Source organism: Macrobrachium rosenbergii, chromosome 49 (assembly GCF_040412425.1).
Source record: "Macrobrachium rosenbergii isolate ZJJX-2024 chromosome 49, ASM4041242v1, whole genome shotgun sequence".
NCBI lineage: Eukaryota > Metazoa > Arthropoda > Malacostraca > Decapoda > Palaemonidae > Macrobrachium > Macrobrachium rosenbergii.
In genome coordinates this window covers 30,473,606-30,498,605 of record NC_089789.1, presented here as the reverse complement: position 1 = coordinate 30,498,605, position 25,000 = coordinate 30,473,606, and the positions used below count along the sequence as shown (strand labels likewise).

At 35.8% G+C, this 25,000-nt stretch overlaps 1 protein-coding gene across 2 annotated transcripts in view; it reads right to left on the bottom strand.

Moving 5' to 3' along the window:
• Positions 1 to 25,000, bottom strand: part of LOC136832230 (uncharacterized) — a 304,198-nt gene that overhangs the window by 210,420 nt on the left and 68,778 nt on the right. The window contains exon 2 of one of the 2 annotated variants that reach the window (XM_067093077.1): positions 16,002 to 16,396. The exons of the other annotated variant lie outside the window; for it this stretch is intronic. Coding sequence (XP_066949178.1) covers positions 16,002 to 16,050 — 49 coding nt within the window. The 5' untranslated portion in view covers positions 16,051 to 16,396. The remainder of the gene's footprint in view (positions 1 to 16,001; positions 16,397 to 25,000) is intronic. 2 annotated transcript variants of the gene reach the window in all.

The window sequence follows — 25,000 nt, the reverse complement described above, 5'->3', positions numbered from 1 at the left end:
GAAGAAATAATAAACACATATAGTATATACATACACTATATAAATATATATATAATATATATATATATATATAACGACCTCCAGATTCCTACAGCCAAAAAAGTCCAGCCTTTTATTACTATGATGATTCATGAATGAGGATATTGATGATATCTGTATCTGTTTTACTTTGCGGTTCGTTTTGCTATTTTCATTTCTGTAGGAGTATTTTATTTTTAGAATGAAGATACCTTTAAGTAATATTTAATAAATTTACCAATTTTGGATAATCCTACAGACGGTAGTAAACTTAATTAGCTCAATCAGCCGCTCAGTGGCATTACAAAAAGGCCGACATAAGCAATCACTTATACGGATAAGTAAGAAGTAATTAAATTCCTCAAGTTTTCTTATGATTTTTATGGATCAAAGTAAAAAAAAACTGGAATAAGTAGCACAGAAAAAAAACAGTAAAACGATAAAATAAAAAAATTGATTGCGAAAAAATCAACCAGAAATGGAAAGAGAAGTAATATTAAGGAGCAGACAAAAGGAAGGAAAAAATGACAAACGAGAAAAATAAAAGATAAGAAAAATCAAGCTTGCAACTAACACCATACCAAAAAAACCGACATTCAACCGTTAAATTCCTATATTCATTTCTGAATATTTTACAGCAGGAAAGCTGTCATGAAGAAAAATACTTAGAATCTATATTAGCTAGAAGACATTACAACGAATTGGGTCAATTAATTTTGGGATGTGTAAATCAAAATTCAACAGTCTGAACAAAATTCAGTGGTTTGAAGACTAATAAATTAGAAAACATATAACAATGACGTACACAAAAGAAATAAAAATAGCAACGGTTTAAATTGACAAAAAACCCCGTATTTTCCTGAGGTAACCTTTCCCAACAAGAAAGCCAACGGGAAGAGAGAGAGAGAGAGAGAGAGAGAGAGAGAGAGAGAGAGAGAGAGAGAGAGAGAGACGAAAGTCTCATTTATCTTTCTAAGGACAACCATTAATCCCACTAAATTATTTTTGGATGAAAAAGCAATTTCTTGTCAGGGGCTGGGATGAGATACTTTATTTTGCTCTGCAGGACGGTTGGCTTTTTAAGTCTTTATACCTGACGGTAGTTTTACAAGGGGAAAAATGCGTCATGTCAAAGGATATATAAGAAGCTTAGGCAATACTAACATTAAATTAAACGGAAATTGGAGGCTTTTTGCAACCGCCTGCTTTAATCTCAACATTTATTAATGAATGTCAACATTTATTAATGATGCGACGGGATGCATATCATATACCCATATATACACACACACACAAACACACATTACACACACACACACACACACATACACATATATATATATATATATATATATATATATATATATATATATATATATATATATATATATATATATATATATATATATATATATATATATATAGAGAGAGAGAGAGAGAGAGAGGGCCATCAGATATATGCAAGCGCATCATACTTAAAATTAGGATGGAACTAACTGCGTAATCTTCTCATTCAGCTGGGGAAAGCTATACATTAGAATCTCTCTCTCTCTCTTACTTGAACTAGCTACTGGTGGAACTTTCGCTAATGGCACCTGCATCAAACACACGTACCCTATTTTCCGGTAGCTGTTCATTCTCTGCTGTTCCCCGCACACGACTTGGAGTACACGGTATTACGGTCATAGGGCTCTGTGCAGCAATTTATAGCGGCATTATTATTATTATTATTATTCAGAAGATAAATCTTCTTCATATGTAACAAGCCCACAGGGGCTACTGACTTAATATTGAAGCTTCCAAAGAAAGTGGCGTTAATTAGAAAGAAGCAACGGAATGCACTGGGAAATACAGAAACAAGAGATCAATTATTAAAAAAAATAAATAAACAATAAATTAACAAACAAATAAATAAAACTCAAGTTTGGAACAATGGATGTGTTTCGGTTGAAGAATATAATATCACAAAGTGATTTTTGGGTCACCGTTCAGTGAGTCATTTATTTAATTAATCTGAGTAGTAAAACTAATATAATAATGAGATTTGAAGGACAGAGTTTCTATGATGTGAATCGAAGCCTCTGCTATATTCTGATGGGACATAATCTTCACATTTAATTACAGGAATGAGGTTTAGTATCCTCCATAACCGTATCAGGAAAATTCACCTTCAATAATTTACTTGTAACAATTTTATCGCCGACATTTTATTTTTGTATCTTAATTACTCAAGTAGTTTTACAGTCTTTCCGATTTTCGTTATCTTAGAGTCAAACAACTCACCCCGAACACTTAATAGTTTGGGCATAGGAAAATTAGCTACGGAGGTTCTTAGGAAATAGCTTCCTCATTTTATTCAAAGAGGAAGTGTAGAGTTTCATCCCCACCGAATTCTGAGACTCGTTCAGAAACAGTTATTGACTTTTAGCGTGGGAGGGCTCATGATATTTCCTTCAAATTACTTTAAGCGCAAATATATTTTTTTCAATGTTTTATATTACATTTTAGCGGATTTAATAATCTTAAAGTATACTCTGATTTTACCGTTTCGATCCAGTATACTGGAGTCTCATTTGAATGATATGAAATACACCTTGATTTTACTTTTCCTTCAGTATGATGGCATCTTTTAAACTGTGACTGAAAGTAAATGTACATATACGAAAACGTGCTTATGCAAGCGCGCGCGCGCACACACACACACACACACACTCACTCTTCTCTCTTACAATTTTTTCGTTGGTGAAAATTAGTTTGACAGTAAATATGTTCGACAATGAATTGTTGAAGGTGAATTGGTGATGTGTTGATAGTAAATTTTCCTAGACTCCTCCATAACACTCCAATCAACTATATTAAAAGAAAGCGTAAATCGTCTACGATAAGAAAATTACGGAAATATTCATGTGTCAGAACCAACTCGGGAGTGAAATTACGGTGACGTGTGTCGAATCGTCCGTATGTTATTTTTATTAGATTAGATCTAAACCTAGAAATCAATTTCAATCCCTTCCATCACCTAACAGTTTTCATTGTGAAAAAGCAGTATGAAAATAAAGTTATTTTTCACCGTAATGCTGTAATCAGCTATTAACGGCAGACACTAAAGCAGAGCATTCCTCACGAATCTTTCCAAACGTAATTCTTTTGATTATTTTCTTGATGACCTTTAAAGCAAAGGTAGAGGGAAGAGAGAGACCTGATTCAGTGGTATTTCTAATGCTAAATAAAACCACCACCATCTACGAGAGTTAAGCACAGCAAAACACTACGACGAAAGGGGAAAATACCTAGAGTGATGTTTATGACAAGATATAATAAGGAGAAGTTAGTGGCAAAACAATTAACCCCAAAAATAATGAGAGTAATTACTCTTTTTGTGTATGAGCAAATCAGTCTTTGGTGTTTGTGTGTATGCATGTATGTATATAGGAGAGGGATATACGGAAAAAGAGAATGAGTAATAATTTCTCTTAATCACTGTATCAGTCTGGGCACGAGGCAACAATAGGTGATAAATGCTGTCGTTCATGTTTCCGCGGTGACACATTCTCTCTCTCTCTCTTCTTCTCTCTTTTAACGTGCTTTTTCTATCTCGATGCCTTCTTTGAGGACTTTTGATTTCTTTGGGTAGACCGTAGTCTCGATCGGCTGCCCTGCCTGACATCGCTTAGACCCCGGTAGCGTATGTTACATGTATCATACCCGACCCAACGCCCTTTCTTCCCAGCAGCGAGAACAGGGCAGTTACAAGTTATGTTTTTGAGGGCCATTTGCTTTTAAGCAAACCTATCCGTTGATTACATAAAATCCCGGGATGTCTACACGGATAAGGTTTCTGTCAGTCGGCTGTGGATTTGGGCAGACCTCTTTGCTGCTGTAACCGACTGAGATCGAGGCTCTTCTCTCCTCTCTCTCTCACTGAATAAGGGCCTGCGCTGCAAATCAACTGTACAGGGGACGTTTTTGAATGAATTCCCAGTCAAATGTTGGGAGACGTTTTGTGTCCCATTCCTAACTTTCTGGTGGGAGACCTTTTCAGGACTGTGTTTTTTCGGACTACATTTTTCTATGCTTACTCCTCATTAACCTTCCAATTCTCTGCGTTTTTCTCTCTCTCTCACTATCCTTTCACACTGGGACTTCTCTTTCTCTCTCTTTGCCTTCGCACGCTGCCATACCAACAATACTGACAATTTCAAGTTAAAAAAGATCTCCAGCAGAGCAGTTGGAGCCATATATATATATATATATATATATATATATATATAGAATATATATATATATATATATATATATATATATATATATATATATATATATATATATATATATATATATATATATATTGTGCGTGTGTGTATGTATATATACACATATATGTATATATATACATATACACACATATATATATACTGTATGTATATAGTGTGTGTGTGTGAGTAAATTGTTCGGGACAATATTGTCTCTATTGTTATATACTGTCAGCACCACCATTAAGTCAAGTAACCCTAAATAGACCAATAATGAAAATCCTGAAAGCAAAACACAACAGCAGCAAGGATCGTGACAAAAGCGACAATTGGCGCAATAATAATGATGATGGGAAAAACAATCGACGCCAAATATAATGACTTGGGTGCTTTTAGAGAGAGAGAGAGAGAGAGAGAGAGAGAGAGTTAAAGAGGGTTAAATATTTCTGTGTATATGAGAGAGGGAGAGAGAAAAAGAGAGAGAGGGCAAAATATTTGTGTAGCCTATGAGAGGGAGAGAGAGAGAGAGAGAGAGAGAGAGAGAGAGAGAAATGAAATCAACGGCTCGTAATTTTCGTCAATATATGAGTAAGATTATGTTGTGAACGTTGCAAGTTTTGTAGTCTCTCTCTCTCTCTCTCTGTCAGTTATATTATTCACAAAACGAAAACCAGGCTAAATCGTCCTGCACGTGCATAGAATGTCAAGCCTTTTGTTTTCCCCTTATCCACCTATCCATCAATCTAATGATCATCTTACAATTATCCTTTCATCTTACTATTTCCTCTCACACAAATCCCTTGCCATTCCAAGTCTTTGTTCGTTCCTTTTCCTCATTGTTTCTCGTATTATCTCGTTCCTTCCTTCGTCTCCTTCCGTTCACCTTCCTCTCTCTCTCTCTTGCGTCATTTCCCTCAGAAGAATGAAGGCATCGACTCCATGGCGCAAATGGAAAACAGTTTCTCTTTCATCTGTTTCCTTTCTAATTTTTGCTGTTTCTTCTTGTTCCTTTTTGTTTTCCTTTGCTCTGTTTTCCCTCTTCTGTATACCTGCCGTGATAAAAGTGGCGTGCACTTCCTGTATTTCTTCCCCCGCCCCCCTCCCCAAGCCTTTTCTCGAGTTGTTATGACAGGAATATGGCTCTGTTATTTATAGCCCACTTTTTGTAGGCTTAGGAGTGCGTGATGTCATCCGATCATTAAGCGCTCGCTCTATACACACACATAAAACATACATATATGTACTTTATATATACATATATATATGGTGTTTATATGCATATATATATGTATATGTATATATTTATATGTACATATAAACATCAAGCCACAAACATTCATTTAACATAAAATTCGCTATACGCTGGGTATAAAGTGCATCAAAGTGAGTTTTAATTGATAAGTGCATTGCCCCAGTCAGGATTCGCACCTGGGCCTTCGATCCTGATGCAGTGAAGTGTAGTGTGTCCCTTATCAGTTATAATTCCCTTTGGTTGTATGTTACTCACAGGGTAGGGTATAGTGAACAAGACAGTAAATGATAGTTGTAGCTTTATATCTGTGAATTTAAAAACTTTGCGTGTCTGTAAATATATATATATATATATATATATATATATATATATATATATATATATATATATATATATATATATATATATATATATATATATATATATATATATATATATATATAAGAATATATATAGAGAGAGAGAGAGAGAGAGAGAGAGAGAGAGAGAGAGAGAGAGAGAGAGAGAGAGAGGTTTAATAATCCCTTACATTCTAGATATTCAACTCAGAGTATTTTCCGCCATCTCAGTGGAGATTGAGGGCATCATAAAAATCACAGAGGTCCATTAATCTAACTTTATCTTCACATCAAAAAAAAAATCACATTACCCAATGTATTCAATTCAATGAGGGACAAGGACTACACATCCATATATTAATGACTGGTGTTTTATGACCACGCAATAGGATTTAATTTAAATCCTGAATTTATAATTACGATCAATGAAAGTACTTGGTGCAGTAGATCACAGAAACAATTACGACCGCAAATTACTGATTGAGAGAGAGAGAGAGAGAGAGAGAGAGAGAGAGAGAGAGAGAGAGAGATATACGATAGGAACGAACACGGCGTAGAGAGAATGATTTACTGATAACTAACATAGCTGAGAGAGAGAGAGAGAGAGAGAGAGAGAGAGAGAGAGGTGGTTTACCGAGAACAAACATGACGTACAGAGAATGAGAGAGGTTTACTGATAACAAACACTGCTGAGAGAGAGAGAGAGAGAGAGAGAGAGAGAGAGAGAGATGTCAATTTTATTCTGCGGTGAAAACATGAAGTCGCTAGAGTCGCAACCTTCTTCACATTATCATTATCAAAGATTTTTCTTCTGATCAGTCTGTCAACAGATGACATTCATTTGCATGTCATGTTTGAATAATGTCCCTTCTCTCTAAAATCAATAGTCTGTGTCCAATTCTCTTCCTAACATTCCACTGGAAGCCTTATTAACGTTTTCATCTTCCCTGGATTCTTGGCTTTTTTTTAAGTTGTTGTTTTCACTATCGTATTCCTAAGTCTTTTTAACGTTTCTAGGTGATCTAGACGCTATTTTTTCCTCTAGAATCTTGTTTTTGTATTATTATCCTAAATACAGTCTAATGTTTCAGTTTCCATATAATTTTTGTTATCTGACATAGTCTTGTATTTAAAATCCTATTCTTATTATTATTATCAAAGGCATTTAATATCCAATCCTTGGTTTTATTAAAGGTTTTAGCTTTCAAGAATGTTAATTCCCTTTCAAAAACTTGTCTTGATTATACGGGTGGTCCCTGTTAGGTACTTGCTTAGTCCCTACACCTGTTCGCAATTAGGCTCAATTAATTCCCTAGGGTCAATTATTCGTGGCCAACGGCTGGTTTAGTAGATACATTAAAGTTTAGCTTCTACCTGCTGTCATTAACCTCTTGGCCAGATAGTTTAAGAAGACTTTAGGCCTACTGACTAGAATCTCTCAGTCAGTATTGAGCTATGTTTCACAAAGACGAAATTAAAGAGATGTCAATCTGTTTGGTTTCAAAAGCTAGTGCGATCCATTTTCTAGAAATAAATTCGGAGAGGATTCTGAATATTCCACAAAGCGTGTTTATTCGTTTTAAACATTCGAAGTCACTTATTACTGGGAAATTCTATATTTGGAAAGTAATTGGACGAAGAAAGGTTTTCATTTAAGCAGATTGTGACCGAACAAGAACCCAGAGATAATTAGTGAGTGCACAGAAATAGTATATATATACAGTATATATATACATATATATAGATATATGTATATGTATATATATATGTATATATATACATATGTATATATAATATAATATACAGTATTTCTGTGCACTCACTAATTATCCTTGGGTTTTTATTCTGTCATAATCTGCTTAAATAAAACCTTTCTTCGTTCAATTACTTTCCAGATGGAGATTTTCAAGGAAATATATAAAGTGCATCATTGGTGTATCACTTCAAGTGGCCTCTAATACGCAATTTTTTTCCTCCTAGAAATAGATGAAAGGTTTCGTTTTCTTTTGCGTCTTTGTGTGTGTGTTTTTTTAATGGAGATACTGAAGAGAAATAGTGACGCTGTTTCTTTATTGATCTGCATTTCTATTTCTTTCAATTGATTAATCTGTATTCTCCTGCACCGAATTCATCATTAATCTTCTAATTTCTTACATTTTGAAATCCTGCCCACCCACTCTGCTTATTCTCCTTCCCCCCTTCTCTCCCTCTCACATACACATAAATCTTTCATTATGTTCGTATAAAATTCAGTCTGTGTCTCTTATCTCGCCTTTATGAGAGGAAAGTGTGTGTGTGTGTGTGTGTGTGTGTGTGTGTGTGTGTGAGAGAGAGAGAGAGAGAGAGAGAGAATGGGGGCAGGAAAATAGGCAGAGTGGGTGGGCAGGGTTTCAAAATGTAAGAAATTAGAAGATCAGTGGTGAATTCAGTGCAGGAGAAATGCAGACTAATCAAGAGAAATAATTAGTACGAGTATTCAGATCGACAAAGAAACAAGGTCACTATTTCTCGTCATTGTCTTCATTAAAACAAAACCACACAAAGACTCGAAAGACAACGAAACCCTTATCTATTTCCAGGAAAAAAAACAATTGCATGTTAGGGACCACCCGAAGTGATACACCAATGATGCATTTTATCTATTTTCTTGAAAAAGAAATACTGAAAACCTAAAAGATAAATCCTGCAGTAACCACCTTGTTCAGGCCCCTTGGAACCGTGTTACATCATGTAAGACACACAAAGTTACCTGCCGTAACAACCACAATTTCAGGAATCCAATATCAGGAATCCAATTTCAGGAATCCTGTCGGCTGGAATGTTGTTTGTTATCCGGAAACACTGAATTATTATTATCAAAAATTTTCACTACACGGAATGGCTAGTATAAGTAGCATTTAATAATTTTCCTTCTAAACAATTCCATTTTTCATTAACGATATGTTTATAAGTTATTGTTATTAACAAATGTATTAAATGATAAACTGTGATAATGGCGAATGAGAAATTATTTAGTATCAATAAAATTATTCATGGAGATAATGACCTCTATGACAGAATGTCAAAGAAATTTTAAATTGTGACATTCCCAAACAGAATTACCTATATCTGTCAATTGTGTAGAGAGAGAGAGAGAGAGAGAGAGAGAGAGAGAGAGAGAGAGAAAATATGTAACATGAAAATATCTTGAATATGAAACGCAACGATAATTTAACTTAGAACACCTACCAAAAACAAAAGCGCATCAGATTTAACGCTGAAAAAAAATTAACCATAAATAAGTCTTCAAGGGGCCTCTTGTGAATTTCAGTAACGAAAAGCTGGAAAGTGAATAATCGGTCGGTTGAAAACTGATCAATGCACAAATGAAATTTCTTCATATATTTTTGAAAATGCCGTTTGAAATTAAATTGTCTGGCTGTCGGAGTTACAAACGGAGTGAGTAAGTGAAAAATATTTTCAACATCTCGGCCATAGAGAAGGAAACGTTATTGTGATTTGGAAATAAACAAACAGATTTATCCTACAGACAGTTGTTTAATACTGACATTCTCTCTCTCTCGCACGTCTTGCAATCAAGGGTTTAGTCTCTCTCTTCCTCTCTCTCTCTCTCACATCTTACAATCAAGGGTTCAGCCTCTCTCTCTCTCGCACGTCTTGCAATCAAGGTTCAGCCTCTCTCTCTCTCTCTCTCTCTCTCTCTCTCTCTCTCTCTCTAATAATCTGCAATTACAGAGTTCAGTGGCTTCATTGTTTATTTTCAATCTCAAATTATCGACGAGATTGCAAGCCAGTGTAACATTTGTCAGTATTTGTTAGGACCCAGTCAATGCAAATCAAGTTAATTACAATGAAACAATATAAATCACAATTTTCGCTTTCAAACAGATGTGCTGCCGATTCTGTCTACCACCAAAACGCAAAAACATTGCTTTAAAACCAACTTTGAATGCACAACTGTGAAAGTGTAAACTGCGCAGAAGCCTTTGGAATAATAATAATAATAATAATAATAATAATAATAATAATAATAATAATAATAATAATATAATATTATTATTATTATTATTATTATTCAGAAAGATGAACCCTATTCATATGGAACAAGCCCACCACAGGGGGTCACTGACTTGAAATTCAAGCTTCCAGAATATGGTGTTCATTCGAATGAAGTAACAGAAGGTAATGGGAAATGCAGAAAGAGGAATCAGTTACCAGAAAAAACAGATAAATTAACAAATGAATGGATAAAAATGTAAAATGTTATAATAATAATAATAATAATAATAATAATAATAATAATAATAATAATAATAATGAAAAATCACTAGACTTTCTGGATATTTGGTTTTGGATATTCATGGAAATATTTCCGAACTCAAGAGTTGGCTCTATATAATATGATAAAGTGATTTTAGCGAGTTTTAAAAATCTATGGGAATAGCATAGAGCTTCTCACCACACGTAATGGTCACACATGCAAACAATAATAATAATAATAATAATAATAATAATAATAATAATAATAATAATAATAATAATAATAATAATAATAATAATTTTAGCGCTATTGCAAAAAGAAACATTCTACAGTATAATACATATATATATATATATATATATATATATATATAATATATATATAAATATATATATATATATATATATATATATATATATATATATATATATATATATATATATATATATATATATAAATGTTAACACAGGTTCAGCCATTACAGGATGGATTTAATAAGCTTGCTTCCACAAAAACGTCGAGCCCGGGGGCTTCATTTTATATTCTGATTTGCTGCAAATGTATGCAATCTGGATCCGACAGATTTTCGATTTAGACTCCATTCAATCCGCATTCAATGTGTTTTCGCTTCTGTATAATGAGACTTGTTAGCCATCTGTATCTTGCTTTTCATTTCTCGCTACGTTTTCTCTCTTGTGTCCTGTATATCATAATTACTCTCTCTCTCTCCTTTTTATCTTTTCCTCTTTATAACTCTCATTTTCTTGTAAATGTAGCTGTAAATAAGCCATTTATATATATATATATATATATATATATATATATATATATATATATATATAAATGTTTTCATGAAGATAAATGAATTTATATATATATATATATATATATATATATATATATATATATATATATATATATATATATAAATTCATTTACTCCTCATAACTAATAAAATAACAAAAATTACACTTCATGTTAATTATCATTTTAAAAGTTAATTCCGTTTTCCTCGTTATTGTAACCTCCGCTACCTATTTTATTTAATGACACTAAAAGAGGTGAGGTCATTCCACCTAAAATAATCTCTGAGATTCCAAGAACCGGGTTTGCTCCGTGTACTCAGAGATTTATTTCGGAGAATTACCTTCGCTCGGAAAAACGCATTCTTGTGGATCTAATGAATTAATTAAGTTCTCGAGGGAAAACCCACTTATTTGATTATTTTTTCTAGGAACACAGTCATGAGCAGGAAGAATTCAGAAAGCGCAGACCTACTCAGGCGACAGTGGCTTTGAGGTCATAATTTTCATTTAACAGACTCGTTAGATGTCAGAAACTGCTTTGAACTTTACGAGTTAATTAAATTTACAGCGTAATTTCCGTCTGGTCTCACTGCCGATGATAGTTAAAAACATCTAGTTGTTATAATATTATAAAACGTCTGGGGGCGTATGTCTTAAATTTCTTCAAGTCTGAACCCTTGGACTTACAAAAGAAGTAAAAAGAAATTCCTGGACCGGCACACAGTTCCGGCTCCATCTCAGGGTCTTCTTACTTTTTATATCTGACTCGAAACCACCACCAATGTCCACAATTCAGTAAATCCATCTATAAATTCTGTCTACCTTGTGGACATATTTTCTCATATTTCTCACATGACCTAAAACCAACACTTTCGAAGCTTCAGTAGAATTCATCAGCAAATTTCTCAGATATCCCTTGGACAAGTTTTTCTCATAAATCTCATATGAACCAAAGCCAACCTTTACGAAAACTCAGTATGAGTCATCGAGAAACATCCTGAATATCTTGTGGACAGGCCGACAGAGTATACAGACATGCATCAAAAACAAAACAGACGACAGACAAACAAACAAACGTGCAGACTCGGTTGAACGTTCTACACTCTGTCAACTTCCTCGTTGGAGATAACTGAGCGACAAAGACGACTTAAAGATGTTTGTCAGGTGCGGCACAGCCTCTGTTTATGCGTTTCATCGTAAAGCTGAGCAAGTTTCTTCTTCATTGGTCTTAAACATAAGATATAAACCCTTTCGACCAGTCATTCCATTTCCTTCAACGATGAAATATTTCTTTGGGTTATTTTTTCATTTTCAGCAAGTATTTGGTACCATTTTTTTTTCTTTCTTTCTTGTAAATACTGTTTTTGCTGTTAAGAATCAAATATCTCCATGTGAACACACAGAAGGTTTTCTGACGCTTGAATTTCAAGCTAGCAAATGACACTGAAGGCTTTGGCAAACACGCAGACTTTCATGATATTGAGTGGATGAATGCTGAAGCACAAGGACGCTTCGGAATATATGCTTTGCCAGGTTTTACTTAGCATATGAACAAACTAGAACATTATTATTACTGAGAACATACACAGATTTATATCAGACAAGACAAGAAGTCAATAATACCAATTTACAAAGCATAGCAAGCTCCAGCAAAGCAGAATGACCACAAGTACAAAAATAAACAGCCAAGATCAGAGACGTATGGTGAAAAACCAGCCATAACATACAAACAAAAATATAGAGAGTGAACAGACAAATGGATATGCAAGTAAAAAATACCACATAGTAAAACGATTCAGCCATTACTTCGTGATACCAGCAAGGCAGGTTTAATCAACTTGCGTCGACAACAAATATTCGAGCCGAAAATTCATCGTGCAATCTGATCAATTGCAAAGCACGCCGTCCCGATTAGGAGAGGTTTTAAGTTTCAACAGCAGCCAGTCTACATTCAGTCTGATTTCGCAAGAGCATAATAGTCTTTCTGTAAGGTAACGCTTTGTCCTTGCTTCTAGTCTCTCTCTCTCTCTCTCTCTCTCTCTCTCTCTCTCTCTCTCTCTCTCTCTCTCTCTCCGTCTTTTCATAAATTTATAAATAACACCTATCAGTCAGTCCCATAATGTTTTGCTTGCTTTCTTTCTTATTCTCTCTATCCAAATTCTTAATCATACTGCAAGTTGATTCTAATACATATAACATATTGCTAGAAATATGTTAATTTGCTCCTTATACTTAGAAGTTCGGTTCTGTAACAAAGCAAAAATGTACATTTCCCGATGATTCAGCTCCCATTTAAAACTTATTTCTATTTACCCTTTCGCCGAGACTAACCCCCGCCCTCTGTTATTTTTCTCTTCAATGACACTAAAAGGGCGGGACACACTGGTAATTCGACCCCAAATAGTCTCAGGGGTTCTTGGAAGGCGGGGTAGGCGATAGTTATTAGCTAATTATTTCTGAGAATTTCCTTTCCTCCGAATAATACTCTCTAATTGATCTAATGAATTGATTATGTTCTCGGAGGGCGCTCGACTAATTAGTATTTCAATTAACGTTTTTTTTTTAAATCTTATGTGCAACAAATACAAATGAAATCTCTATTACAAAATATGAAATTATTCAATTACATTTTCAGACATCTTGGAAGTCGAACTAATTTGCCATTTCAGTTTTTTTTTTTTTTTTTGTAGTCCTAGGCATAAACCGATATATCTTTTTTTTGGGGGGGATACACTACGAAAATTTCGTTTCTCTATAATGAAAGATATAATGAAATCTCTCCTAAAAGTCCAACAGTGGTAATAATAACGACAGCCAGAACGCATGAACAGGCAGAATGCTCGATAAAAGAATATTGGATTGTGTTTTGCCAGGTTTTGTTTAGCTACTAATATAATTATCACCGTCCTAAAAAAGAATGATTTTTTCAATACTCCTGACCCTCTCCACGTGGTTTTCGCAGAGATCCAGGTGATCTTATAGCCATAAATCTGTGGAAGAAAAGATCACGTCAAGGTATACCGACCAGAAGAATACAGTAGAAATACAGAATGGTCAGGCGCTTGTTAGAGCAATTATGAAAATTAGACATATGGACAGGACTTCCGTTTGTAATGAACTGCAGAATCTGAAAAGAAGGGCGAGACTTCTGTTTCCAAAGAACCGCAAAATGTGAAAAGAAGGACAACACTTTTGTTTCCAAAGAACCGCAAAATGTGAAAATAAGGGCGAGACTTCTGTTTCCAAAGAACCGCAAAATGTGAAAAGAAAGATAGGACTTCTGTTTCCAAAGAACCGCAACATGTGAAAAGAAGGACAACACTTCTGTTTCCAAAGAACCGCAAAATGTGAAAAGAAGGACAACACTTCTGTTTCCAAAGAACCGCAAAATGTGAAAAGAAGGGCGAGACTTCTGTTTCCAGAGAACCGCAAAATTTGAAAAGAAGGAAAGGAGTTCTGATTTTAAGGAAACGCAAAATGTAAAAAAGAATTTTCGACGTCAGTGCATCCGAATACAGACATAATTTTCATTATTTTCCATGTTGCTTAAGTTTCTTGAAGTAAAGACAAAACGAAAAAGGTTGAGGGAATTGCAAAACATTCATCGATTAAAAATTTCAAACCTCATGAAGTTTTCTTGGGAATAAATCTGCAGGAAAAGTTACAATGGCTCGTTTTGCAATCATAAAGTCTGGGCATTTTCTTCAGAGAAGCCTTACTCTGCGAAAAACCAAATACTTTTAAGGCAACTTTCTACTAAGACCCACGCACTGGATCCATCGACATGACCCTTGGCGCTTGTATAAACAGCGTGGAGAGGTAACGCAGCATGACAAACTCTAATTTAAGCACTAAGCCCCAGACCTAAGTCAATTATAACTGCGCCAAAGTTAATTATAAAGAAGATTGTCCGGGCTCTTGCACACCGGGGAGACTGAAAGATACCGAGCTCGTGCATACAGAAAATGGTTGCTGCATATCGAAAGCGTAAATTTAAATGTAAATTGAAGACAATAGGATCAGTTTCTATTTTTCTATTTGTACTTGCATAACAATCACACAAAAATCGAGTCAGTTATCAATTCACAATCAAGGTTTGATACTTTTTAAAGTCACACACACACACAAGGGTCAACCACTTTGATATGACTTCCATATGTTTCACCTTTTCTGACATGAAATCAAGGAAATGGGAACAGCATTCACTTTACTTCTCAGAATTCAGAATTCTCTAGCCATTCTAGTTTTCCTTATAATCATTTGGTCTCTGCATCGGTCTCGGACTCTACGCCATAAAATAAAAAGTGTTCGATGCAAAACGGGACGAAGCTTGCAGTCAGTAATCAGGCTGGATTTCAAGAAGAGATCTTACCCTGTTTGCTTATGTAAACATTGAAATGAAGGTCGGAGAAGCTTAATTTTCCCATTACATTAACATATCAGATTTTACTGTAAGCTATTACACTTGCGCTCTGCGTGTATGTTTCTCTGTCTGTCTGTCTGTCTGTATCCTTCTAAGATTTCAGAACAGCTTTAGATATTAAATAACATTAAAATGATAAAATTCTCTTCTTTTAATCAAATAAAACTTTGTGAAGGTGTACATGTATAATGTTCTGCATAAATTTGAATATGATCAGGGCCCTTTAATAAACAAAAATATTTTTATTTAATAATGTGACCTCTGTTTAGGGTACAGTATTCTTTAGATTAAGATCAATAAATATTTGGTAAGCATATGCACGCACACTCATAAGCTAAAGAGAAATTAGGTAAACAGTACACTCCATTAACACACATTTGTGTATATATACACAAAACAGACACACACATGCACACACACATTATATATATATTATATATATATATATATATATATATATATATATATATATATATATATATATATATAATATATCTTTCAAGGCCTGTCAATTGAAAAGAAACTTGTCCTTAGAAGTTATGACCTATATACCTATATATAAAGCATATTTTCTCTTACTTTGATCTCAAAATGATACATCATACTAAATCATGTGGGGAAACAATAGTCAATAATTAACAAATACTCACCATGTTTACCTCCGGTGATGTTCTTCAGGGAGTGTAGAAACCCGCTCATTCTTGCGGCTACTTGACAAAATGTATCTTGAGTTTACTCAGATGCCCCGCCCCAACGAGCTGTCCCAGTGCTGTGAATGGCCACCCTGAGCCAGTGACATAACAGAGAGGACAGCCAATCAGATGCTTTAAGCCTCCTAGCATTCAAGTGAGGTCAGAGCACAGTCCCTCCTTTATCACAGCTTCATGCAGAGAGAGAGAGGGAGGTCATGAGGACTCTGACTCGAGGGCTGGTCCGGTGGGGCGGGGCAGGAGGGGCGAAGGAGCCCACGGGGGTCCTACGCGGGACTCGTTCAACACATGTTTCACTATAATAGTGTTACCACCACTTTCACTTTGTCTAAATCCTGTCGTATTAATAATAATAATGAATATATTAATAATAATTTTTATGAAGCAAAAAGGCTGCTTCATCCAATACCATCAAGCAGTCACTGCTGCATACATCGTTCTATGTCTTCATCTGCTTCGTACCTGGAGCGAAGTCTTATCACCATTACTTCGAACCCCTTGTATATACAGTGCCATTCAACTTGATCGTGCACACGGGGTGCTGCCAATAATGAAACAACATACAAGTGAATAATAAAAATAGCAACAAAACATTCAGTCAAAAAAAAAAGGAACGGACGAAATTCATCGGAGTTTCTGGGTAACTTGACAAAAATCCAGAAATATAATATCAGTTTCCCAAAGCTAAATTGTCTATTACGGGAAGCAGTTCCTAGTGGCTAATATTAAGAGAATATATCATTCCAGCTTCACCCCAGTCCCTACCCCTTATCTCTCTTTACCTCTCTCTCTCCCTCTCTCTTCTCATCCTCTTTTTGTATGTTAGCATTTCGTCATCAAAATTCTATTGAAATTCAGTTCCATAATATAGGGTAATCTCCAAGATTCTTACTAAATATTTGTAATTTTATTTAATTATTCAATAATGCAACTATATTCGTATGCGTTGCTTCTCAAGGTAATTAACCCTATCAAAGTAATCCAAAATTGCTACCCATCCCCACAACGAAAAGAGAGCTATAGTAAATATCCAAAATTCCTACTAAGCACGAAAGTTATTTTGTAGTACTTAAGTTGTTCCTCTTCATCTGCTTTTTTGATTAATTAAATTCTATTCATTCTTTTCCGGATGGAGATGACGAACTATGTAGCGTTTAAGACGAAATTTCTGTATGTTATTCGATGCCTAGATTAGAAGAAAATAAGTAAATGAAAGAAACGAAACGAAGACAGAATAGAGAAGAAAAAGAGACACCGACACAGGCAAAACGCAAATAACCGAAGGAATTCGAGCAGAAGAGCGCATGAAGACAATAAACAATAAAAGTACGGAGTGACCTTCGCAAAACGCCTTTCTTTCTCTCAATGTAAACCGAGCCATCGCTCGCAGTTTCATTACCCGCACTTGGATTTCAAGGGCCGAGGTTCTCGGCTGCCCTGGAGTGAGAATGTTTAAGTGCCCAGTTCCAGCAAGGAGTTGACGGCTTTCATTCTTACGGCTGGATGGGAAGGGTGAATGGGAAGGGTTGTTGACAAATCAGTGCACAGGCCTGGTCAAGCTTGGTTACTGCAAGGAAAATTGTCGTAAAGAGCGCTTATAAAGTGATGACATATCCGCCTCTTGAAAAATATGTATGTTTAATGCTGCCTTAGGAAACATATAAGAGGGTAGAGAGTTTCAGTTGCACAAGTGAATGATTGATCCTCGGGATCACAACTTTCATAAAATACCTGAGACTGCGAAGGCGGCATTCGCACATAACAAACCATAGGATGTTAAGAGACTTACAGAGGTAAGTTTTCTTAGTGAGGAACTAACCCAATCTAGTTCGGTCACTGCACTGTCAGTAACAAACAGAATACTGGCTCGCTAAAAGAACGGTTCTTAGAGCTTTAGATTTCAGTTTGGTGCTCGACAGTTGCTCAAACATTTGTCATTTCATTCACTGACGTACTTGAAAATGGGTATCAGATGAATGTACCTGGTAGTTAGCCGACTGGTTTGCGATGCAGTCGTGGTGGAAGGGCAGATAAGGAAATGAGGATAAACTCATCTTGGTGTAACCTACTTGCTACGATTCCGAAGGGAAAAACTTTCGGGAACTGCCTCCAACGATGGCGAAAGAATATTTGTGTGTGTATATATATATATATATATATATATATATATATATATATATATATATATATATACATATATATATATATATATATATGTATGTGTATGTATATATACATTCATGTGTACGAATATATGTATGTTATATATACATATTCACAGGAAATATATATATATATATATATATATATATATATATATATATATATATATATATATATATATATATATATATATATATATATATATATATATATATATATATATATATATATATATATATATATATATATACACACACACATATATAATATATATATATACATGAATGCATCTAATGTTCTTTCATTATATAATAAAGCTATGAATAGCTTCTGGGAATTAAAATCACTTAAATGATGCTTTTATGAACAAGAACATTGTTTTCCCTCGAGAACACTTTCCGTTCTTTCTTGCACAGAAAAACCGACGTTACTGAAAGTCTGATAATCTCTAACTCACTTACAAGGTGGGAGGAAATGGCCACGACAACAACATTGTTTTGATACTTACAATGAAGTTAACGGCTTCTTTCATATCATAACTTGACAGGGAGAAAGAGAGTTTCCACTACATAAAAAAAGGAAAAGATGCGCCGAAGTTTCAACTTTGCCAATCGCGTTTTCTGTACAGGGTATAACGATGTATGGAAATCTCAGCCGCAGCCCATGAAACTTTCAGTCACGGCCCTGTTGTGGCCAGTGTTGTTGGCAACTACAATGTTGACAGACGCACGATCATGGCTAACTTTAACCTTAAATAAAATAAAAACTACTGAGGCTAGAGGGCTGCTATTCGGTATGTTTGATGATTGGAGGGGTGATGATCAACATACTAATTTGCAGCCCTCTAACCTCAGTAGTTTTTAAAGTCTGAGGGCGGATAGAAAAAGTGCGGACCGACAGAAAAATAGCCATCTCAATTGTTTTATTTACACAAAACTAAAAGGTTAGCCGAAACGATCCTCTCTTTACGAAACTAACTTTAAATTAGCATAATATAAAGTATTTTTATTCAAACAACAGCAAACACGACAAATAAAGTTAAGAGTAAGCGTCATTACTACTTTGGTTATTCTCTGGCCTCATGTGACTCACTGTAGATTCAAATGAATCTCAAGGTCCCCCAAGAATTCCGATAACTCTTGAATTTTCATAGGGTAACCATCAACCTTACTCAACTACCTGGACTTAGGACCGGCTAGTCGTCAATTATTTTTTCTATTTTTACCAACCATTCCAAGGCATATTTAAATCAACGTTCGCTGGTGACGAGTCCACAACGCTACCAACCCACACACCTAGATGTAAAATATATATTTTCTTACAAACCCACGATTTATATATTTCCTTTCCAGTTCACAAATTCTTCAGTTTCCATCTAAGTTTCGCCTTTAATCATTTAACTAAATTACATTATAAAAAATAAATCCTCTAAATCAAATACTTTCAGTAAATATGATATATCTATCATTCATTATGTTCCAGGAATGACGAAAGTAACTGGAAATGAATGAGCACCATCCAGTTTTTCCAGTCGGTTGAGAACCCATGATTTACATATTTTTAAAGTTTATTTTATAGTCTCCAATTTCACCCTAAGTTTCACCTTCATTCATTTGTCTTAATTAAACGCTTCCACTAAATATGACATATCTATCATTTATTACTTTCCAGGAATGACGAAAATAACTGGAAATGAATGAGCAGTATCTAGAAGCTCTCGCCGCATGGAATGGTCGGCGCTTTTGATGTCTGGAAAGCGCTCTCCAGGACTCCACTGGAAGCCTCTCGTCCTTTCATCGAGCGTTCAAGCTTCTTCTTCACATGGCAGCCATTGTGGCTCCTTCTCGCCAACATATTTCCCCTCACCCTTGCATAATATGCTGGTGTTTGCGGGTTGATATTTAATTATGGCTTTGCGTAGATGCGTTGATGAAGCCTGTCTGGTTATTTTTAGATTTTAACAAGGGCAGTTTTAACTACAAACTAATATCTATCTTCATTAACACCTGTATGTGTATGTTCGTATGTATTTTCAGGTAAACACCACAATATTCTTTGGAACCTTGAGTTTCATGTCAATGGGCCCTGTGGGCTTGTTCCAAGTGAATAGGGTTCATCTTCTGAATAATAATAATAATAATAATAATAATAATAATAATAATAATAATAATAATAATAATAATAATATGGTTATCAAATGGCAAACCAGACATTGGTTCGTGAAATACCATATTATCTTATTTTCTTTCTGTGTGTGTGTGTGTGTGTGTGTGTGTGTGTGTGTGTGTGTGTGTGTGTGTGTGTGTCCCTGAAATAGATTTTCAGGAACACACGCACACAAAGAAATGAAGAAAATATCAAGATATAACGACGTTAAACATTATCCGAAACTCATTAATACAAGACGTACCCTGACTAACACCCATCAGCCATCCATCTCAAAAAAAAAAAGTAAAAAAAGCTCGTAAACTAAGTCATTAATCCAAGACCCTGTTCCCCCCCCTCCTCCCATCACTACACACCCTTCCACATACCCCTCCCCACTCACCACACCCCCTACCACATCTATCTTTCTTGGGAGGAAAATTGCCAGGAAGTGAAGGAGAATATTGGAATTATGAACTTCTACGAGATTCGTAAATGCAGTTCCCGGCAACACTCGAAATCTTCTAATTGTTCTTAATTTTTCTTCTGCGTTCTTTCTTACGCTTCATTACTTTATAAGTACCGTGGAGGAAACATATTCACAGGTATGTAACTGCACTCATATGTTCACGTATTCAGAAATTTATGTAACTGTACAAATGTATTTAATGATAAATGTACTTGCACAGTTACATAACCGTGGGTCTGTTTCTCCATTTTGAGACTCATGCTATTATGAATATTTTTTGGATATATGTACTGTGATATTTGCGAAGTATTTTTTTTGGGGGGTGTTCTACGTTTAATTTCGAATTATCTCTCAAAAACTGAGTAGTGAATTCCTCCTTGTATTTGTTTTCTTCATGTAGTTATCAACTTTCACTACTTCCTACGTTTTCTCAATAATTCATATTTGCTTTTAGAGACTATCTTTTTTATGTCATGGCTTATATATGATCATTATTTAAATAGCTGGAGCGACCTCTTTTTGTAATACTCATTTACCTGATTGACATGCATTATATTATTATTATTTTTTTTTCTCTCTATCACAGCCATCCCATTCGACTGGGTGGTTTTTATAGTGTGGGGTTCCGGGTTGTATCCTGCCTCCTTAGGAGTCCATAACTTTTCTCATTATGTGCGCTGTTTCTAGTTGCACACTTTTCTGCATGAGTCCTGGAGCTACTTCGGCATCTAATTTTTCCAGATTCCTTCTCAGGGATCTTGGGATCGTGCCTAGTGTTCCTATGAGTATGGGTACAATTTCCACTGGCATATTCCACATACTTCTTATTTCGATTTTCAGGTCTTGATACTTATCAATTTTTTCTCTTTCTTTCTCATCTACTCTGGTGTCCCATGGTATTGCCACATCAATGAGTGATACTTTCTTCTTGATTTTGTCAGTCAACGTCACGTCTGGTCTATTGGCACGTATCACCCTATCTGTTCTGATACCATAGTCCCAGAGGATCTTTGCCTGATCGTTTTCTATCACTCCCTCAGGTTGATGCTCGTACCACTTATTACTGCAAGCTAGCTGGTGTTTCTTGCACAGGCTCCAGTGGAGGGTTTTTGCTAATCAATCATGCCTCTTTTTTACACTGGTTCTATGCAAGCGCCGGGCATCCGCTTGCTATGTGGTTTATGGTCTCGTCTTTCATACTGCACTTCCTGCATATGGGTGAGATGTTATTTCCATCTATTGTTCTTTGGACATATCTGGTTCTTAGGGCCTGATCTTGTGCCGCTGTTAGCATTCCTTTTGTTACCTTCTTGAGTTCTCCCCTCTGTAACCATTGCCATGTTTCATCGCTGGCCAGTTCTTTTGTCTGTCTCGTGTACTGTCCATGCATTGGTTTGTTGTGCCATTCCTCTGTTCTGTTTTTCACTCTTCTGTCTCTGTATATGCTGGGTCTTCTACTTTTATCAGTCCTTTTTTCCATGCACTCCTTAGCCACTCGTCTTCACTGGTTTTCAGATACTGCCCCAGTGCTCTGCTCTCGATGTTGACGCAGTCCTCTATGCTTAGTAGCCCTTTTTTCCCCTTCCTTTCGTGTTATGTATAGCCTGTCTGTATTTGCTCTTGGGTGTAGTGCTTTGTGTATTGTTATGTGTTTTCTAGTTTTCTGGTCTATGCTGCGGAGTTCAGCCTTCGTCTATTCCACTACTCCTGCCCTGTATCTGATTACTGGTACTGCCCATGTGTTTATGGCTTTCGTCATGTTTCCGGCGTTGAGTTTTGACTTGAGTATCGCCCTAAGTCTTAAGTCTCTGCATATATTCTTTCCTGATCGTGTTCTTCATCTCTTGGTGTTTTATATCCTCTCCTTCTATTATTCCCAGGTATTTGTATCCTGTCTCATCTATGTGTTTGATCTCATTTATTAAAAAGAAAGAAGTAAATTAATAAACAGAAGGATATTTAGGGAATGGTGCTTCAGTGAAGCATATACGAAGGATATCCAAATGACCCACATAAAAAATTCCGGGAATTCTCATTACTAAAGGCAAGACCCTTCATTTGACCTGACCAGACCCGGGTAGCATGTGATGGAGTAAATACGACATCAGAAATTCCCAGCTGTGATCCGCTTTGATATACAAATTTTACGGACGTCAGATTTCAAGGAGAAAATCCTGATTATTATCAACAACAACAGCAAAAGAGAGACAACAAAAAGAGGGAAAAAAAAAAGAATAGTGGAGGTATTCCTGCTCTAGAGAAAATGCATCGTAATGATGATGACATACAAAGCAACTTCAAACAGGATCTTTACTCCAGTCATAAAACTGACCAACTTTTGAGTTGAGACAAATGGCGCCAAGGCTCTAAAATTAGATTGGCTACGATTTGCTCTATGAAGAGCGGGAGAAAAAACAGCCGACGGAGTCCAGGAATAACTCAGCCTACACAATTCAGCGAAAGAGTAAATTGCGCTCATTTTCTCTGCTTGATGAAGAGCCTCGGTGGCAAAACATGCTCCGAGTCGGGCGACAATTTGTTTGTCACAAAGGAGGCCTCAGAATTGGTTTTGTCAGAGAGAGAGAGATTGTCTTTAATGGAAAGAATCGTAATAGCTTTGAGACCCAATCAATAGATATCTAGTAAAAATTATAACTGTTTCATCTCATTAAAAGTTAATGAAAAAATAGTCTGACTTTCAGAACTACAAATATATATATATATATACATATATATGTGTGTGCGTATACACACAAACACAACACACAACACACACATACACATATATATATATATATATATATATATATATATATATATATATATATATATATAGACACAAAAGCTACAATTGTTTGCTTATGAAATTTAAGTGTTTCAATGAGACGAGAAAAATGTCGATATCAAACAAGCCCCGTAAACAATATTTGCATCAGCGAGTAGCCCTGAACTGATATACAAAAGGGCAAAAGATCAGTCTCGTATTCAATTTTACTTCCTTCTCTTTCATCTCAGAGAGAGAGAGAGAGAGAGAGAGAGAGAGAGAGAGAGAGAGAGAGAGAGAGAGAGAGAGAGAGAGAGAGAGAGCAGCTGCTTTCTATATTTACACTTTCCACGAAAACTTTACTACGAAAAAGAGGTTTCAAAGAAAGTGGTTCTTCATGCGTCTCGTTTGTCTAATGACACTGACCTGCTTCCGTTAAATGCCTGTCTTTAACGTTTTTAGACAGTGTAAATATGAGTTCTCTTCCATAAACAAAATATTTATGAATGAAATTATAAAGCAACAGTTATCAACTATAATACAAAATGTCAAACACGAAAAAATTAATTATCCTTAGTCTACCTTTTCCTTCATATGATTTTAGTTTTCTGTCCGTCCGCAATTTATTCTCTCCGCACTTTTTCTGTCCGCCCTCACATCTTAAAGACTACTGGGGCTAGAGGGCTGCAAATTGGCATGTTGATCATCCACCCATCAATCATCAAACATAGCAAATTGAAGCCTCTAGCCTCAGTAGTTTTTATTTTATTTAAGGTTAAAGTTGGCCATAATTGTGCTTCTGACAACGATATAGGATAGGCCACCACCGGGCCGTTGTTAAAGTTTCATGGGGCGCGGCTCATACTAAGAACACCGAAAGATAGATCTATTGTCGGTGGCCTTCATTATATGCTGTAGAGGTTGTACAGAAAACTCGATTGCGCCGAAGAAACTTCAGCGCATTTTTTACTTGTTTCACAATGATACTAATAAAAATACTGCAAAATGTCCCATCGTTATACCAGATAAATGAATGAATGAACAATCAAACGCTGCTGCTATCAACAAACGACTAATTCGATCAGTGTTCACACCAATTAACAGATTATTGGTCGTCGTTTGCGATGGAAGAGGGAGGCCCATCGGTCCCCCCCCACCAAGGCCTTCAATGCATGGTGGCTAAAACCCCGCAGCGGGACACGGGTCGTACCTGACGAGGGAGCCTAATGCCCCTTGCAGCAGAAGGGACCCGCACACCAGCCTTCCATTCCCACAAGCACGACTCTGAGGATCCCTTCTGTTCCAACCTCCTTCTGTAGGCCACCCCAACCCCTAGGCAACCCCAATCCCCACATCTCCAACGATTCTGCTCTTCCACCTAAGGACTCCCCATCCCCC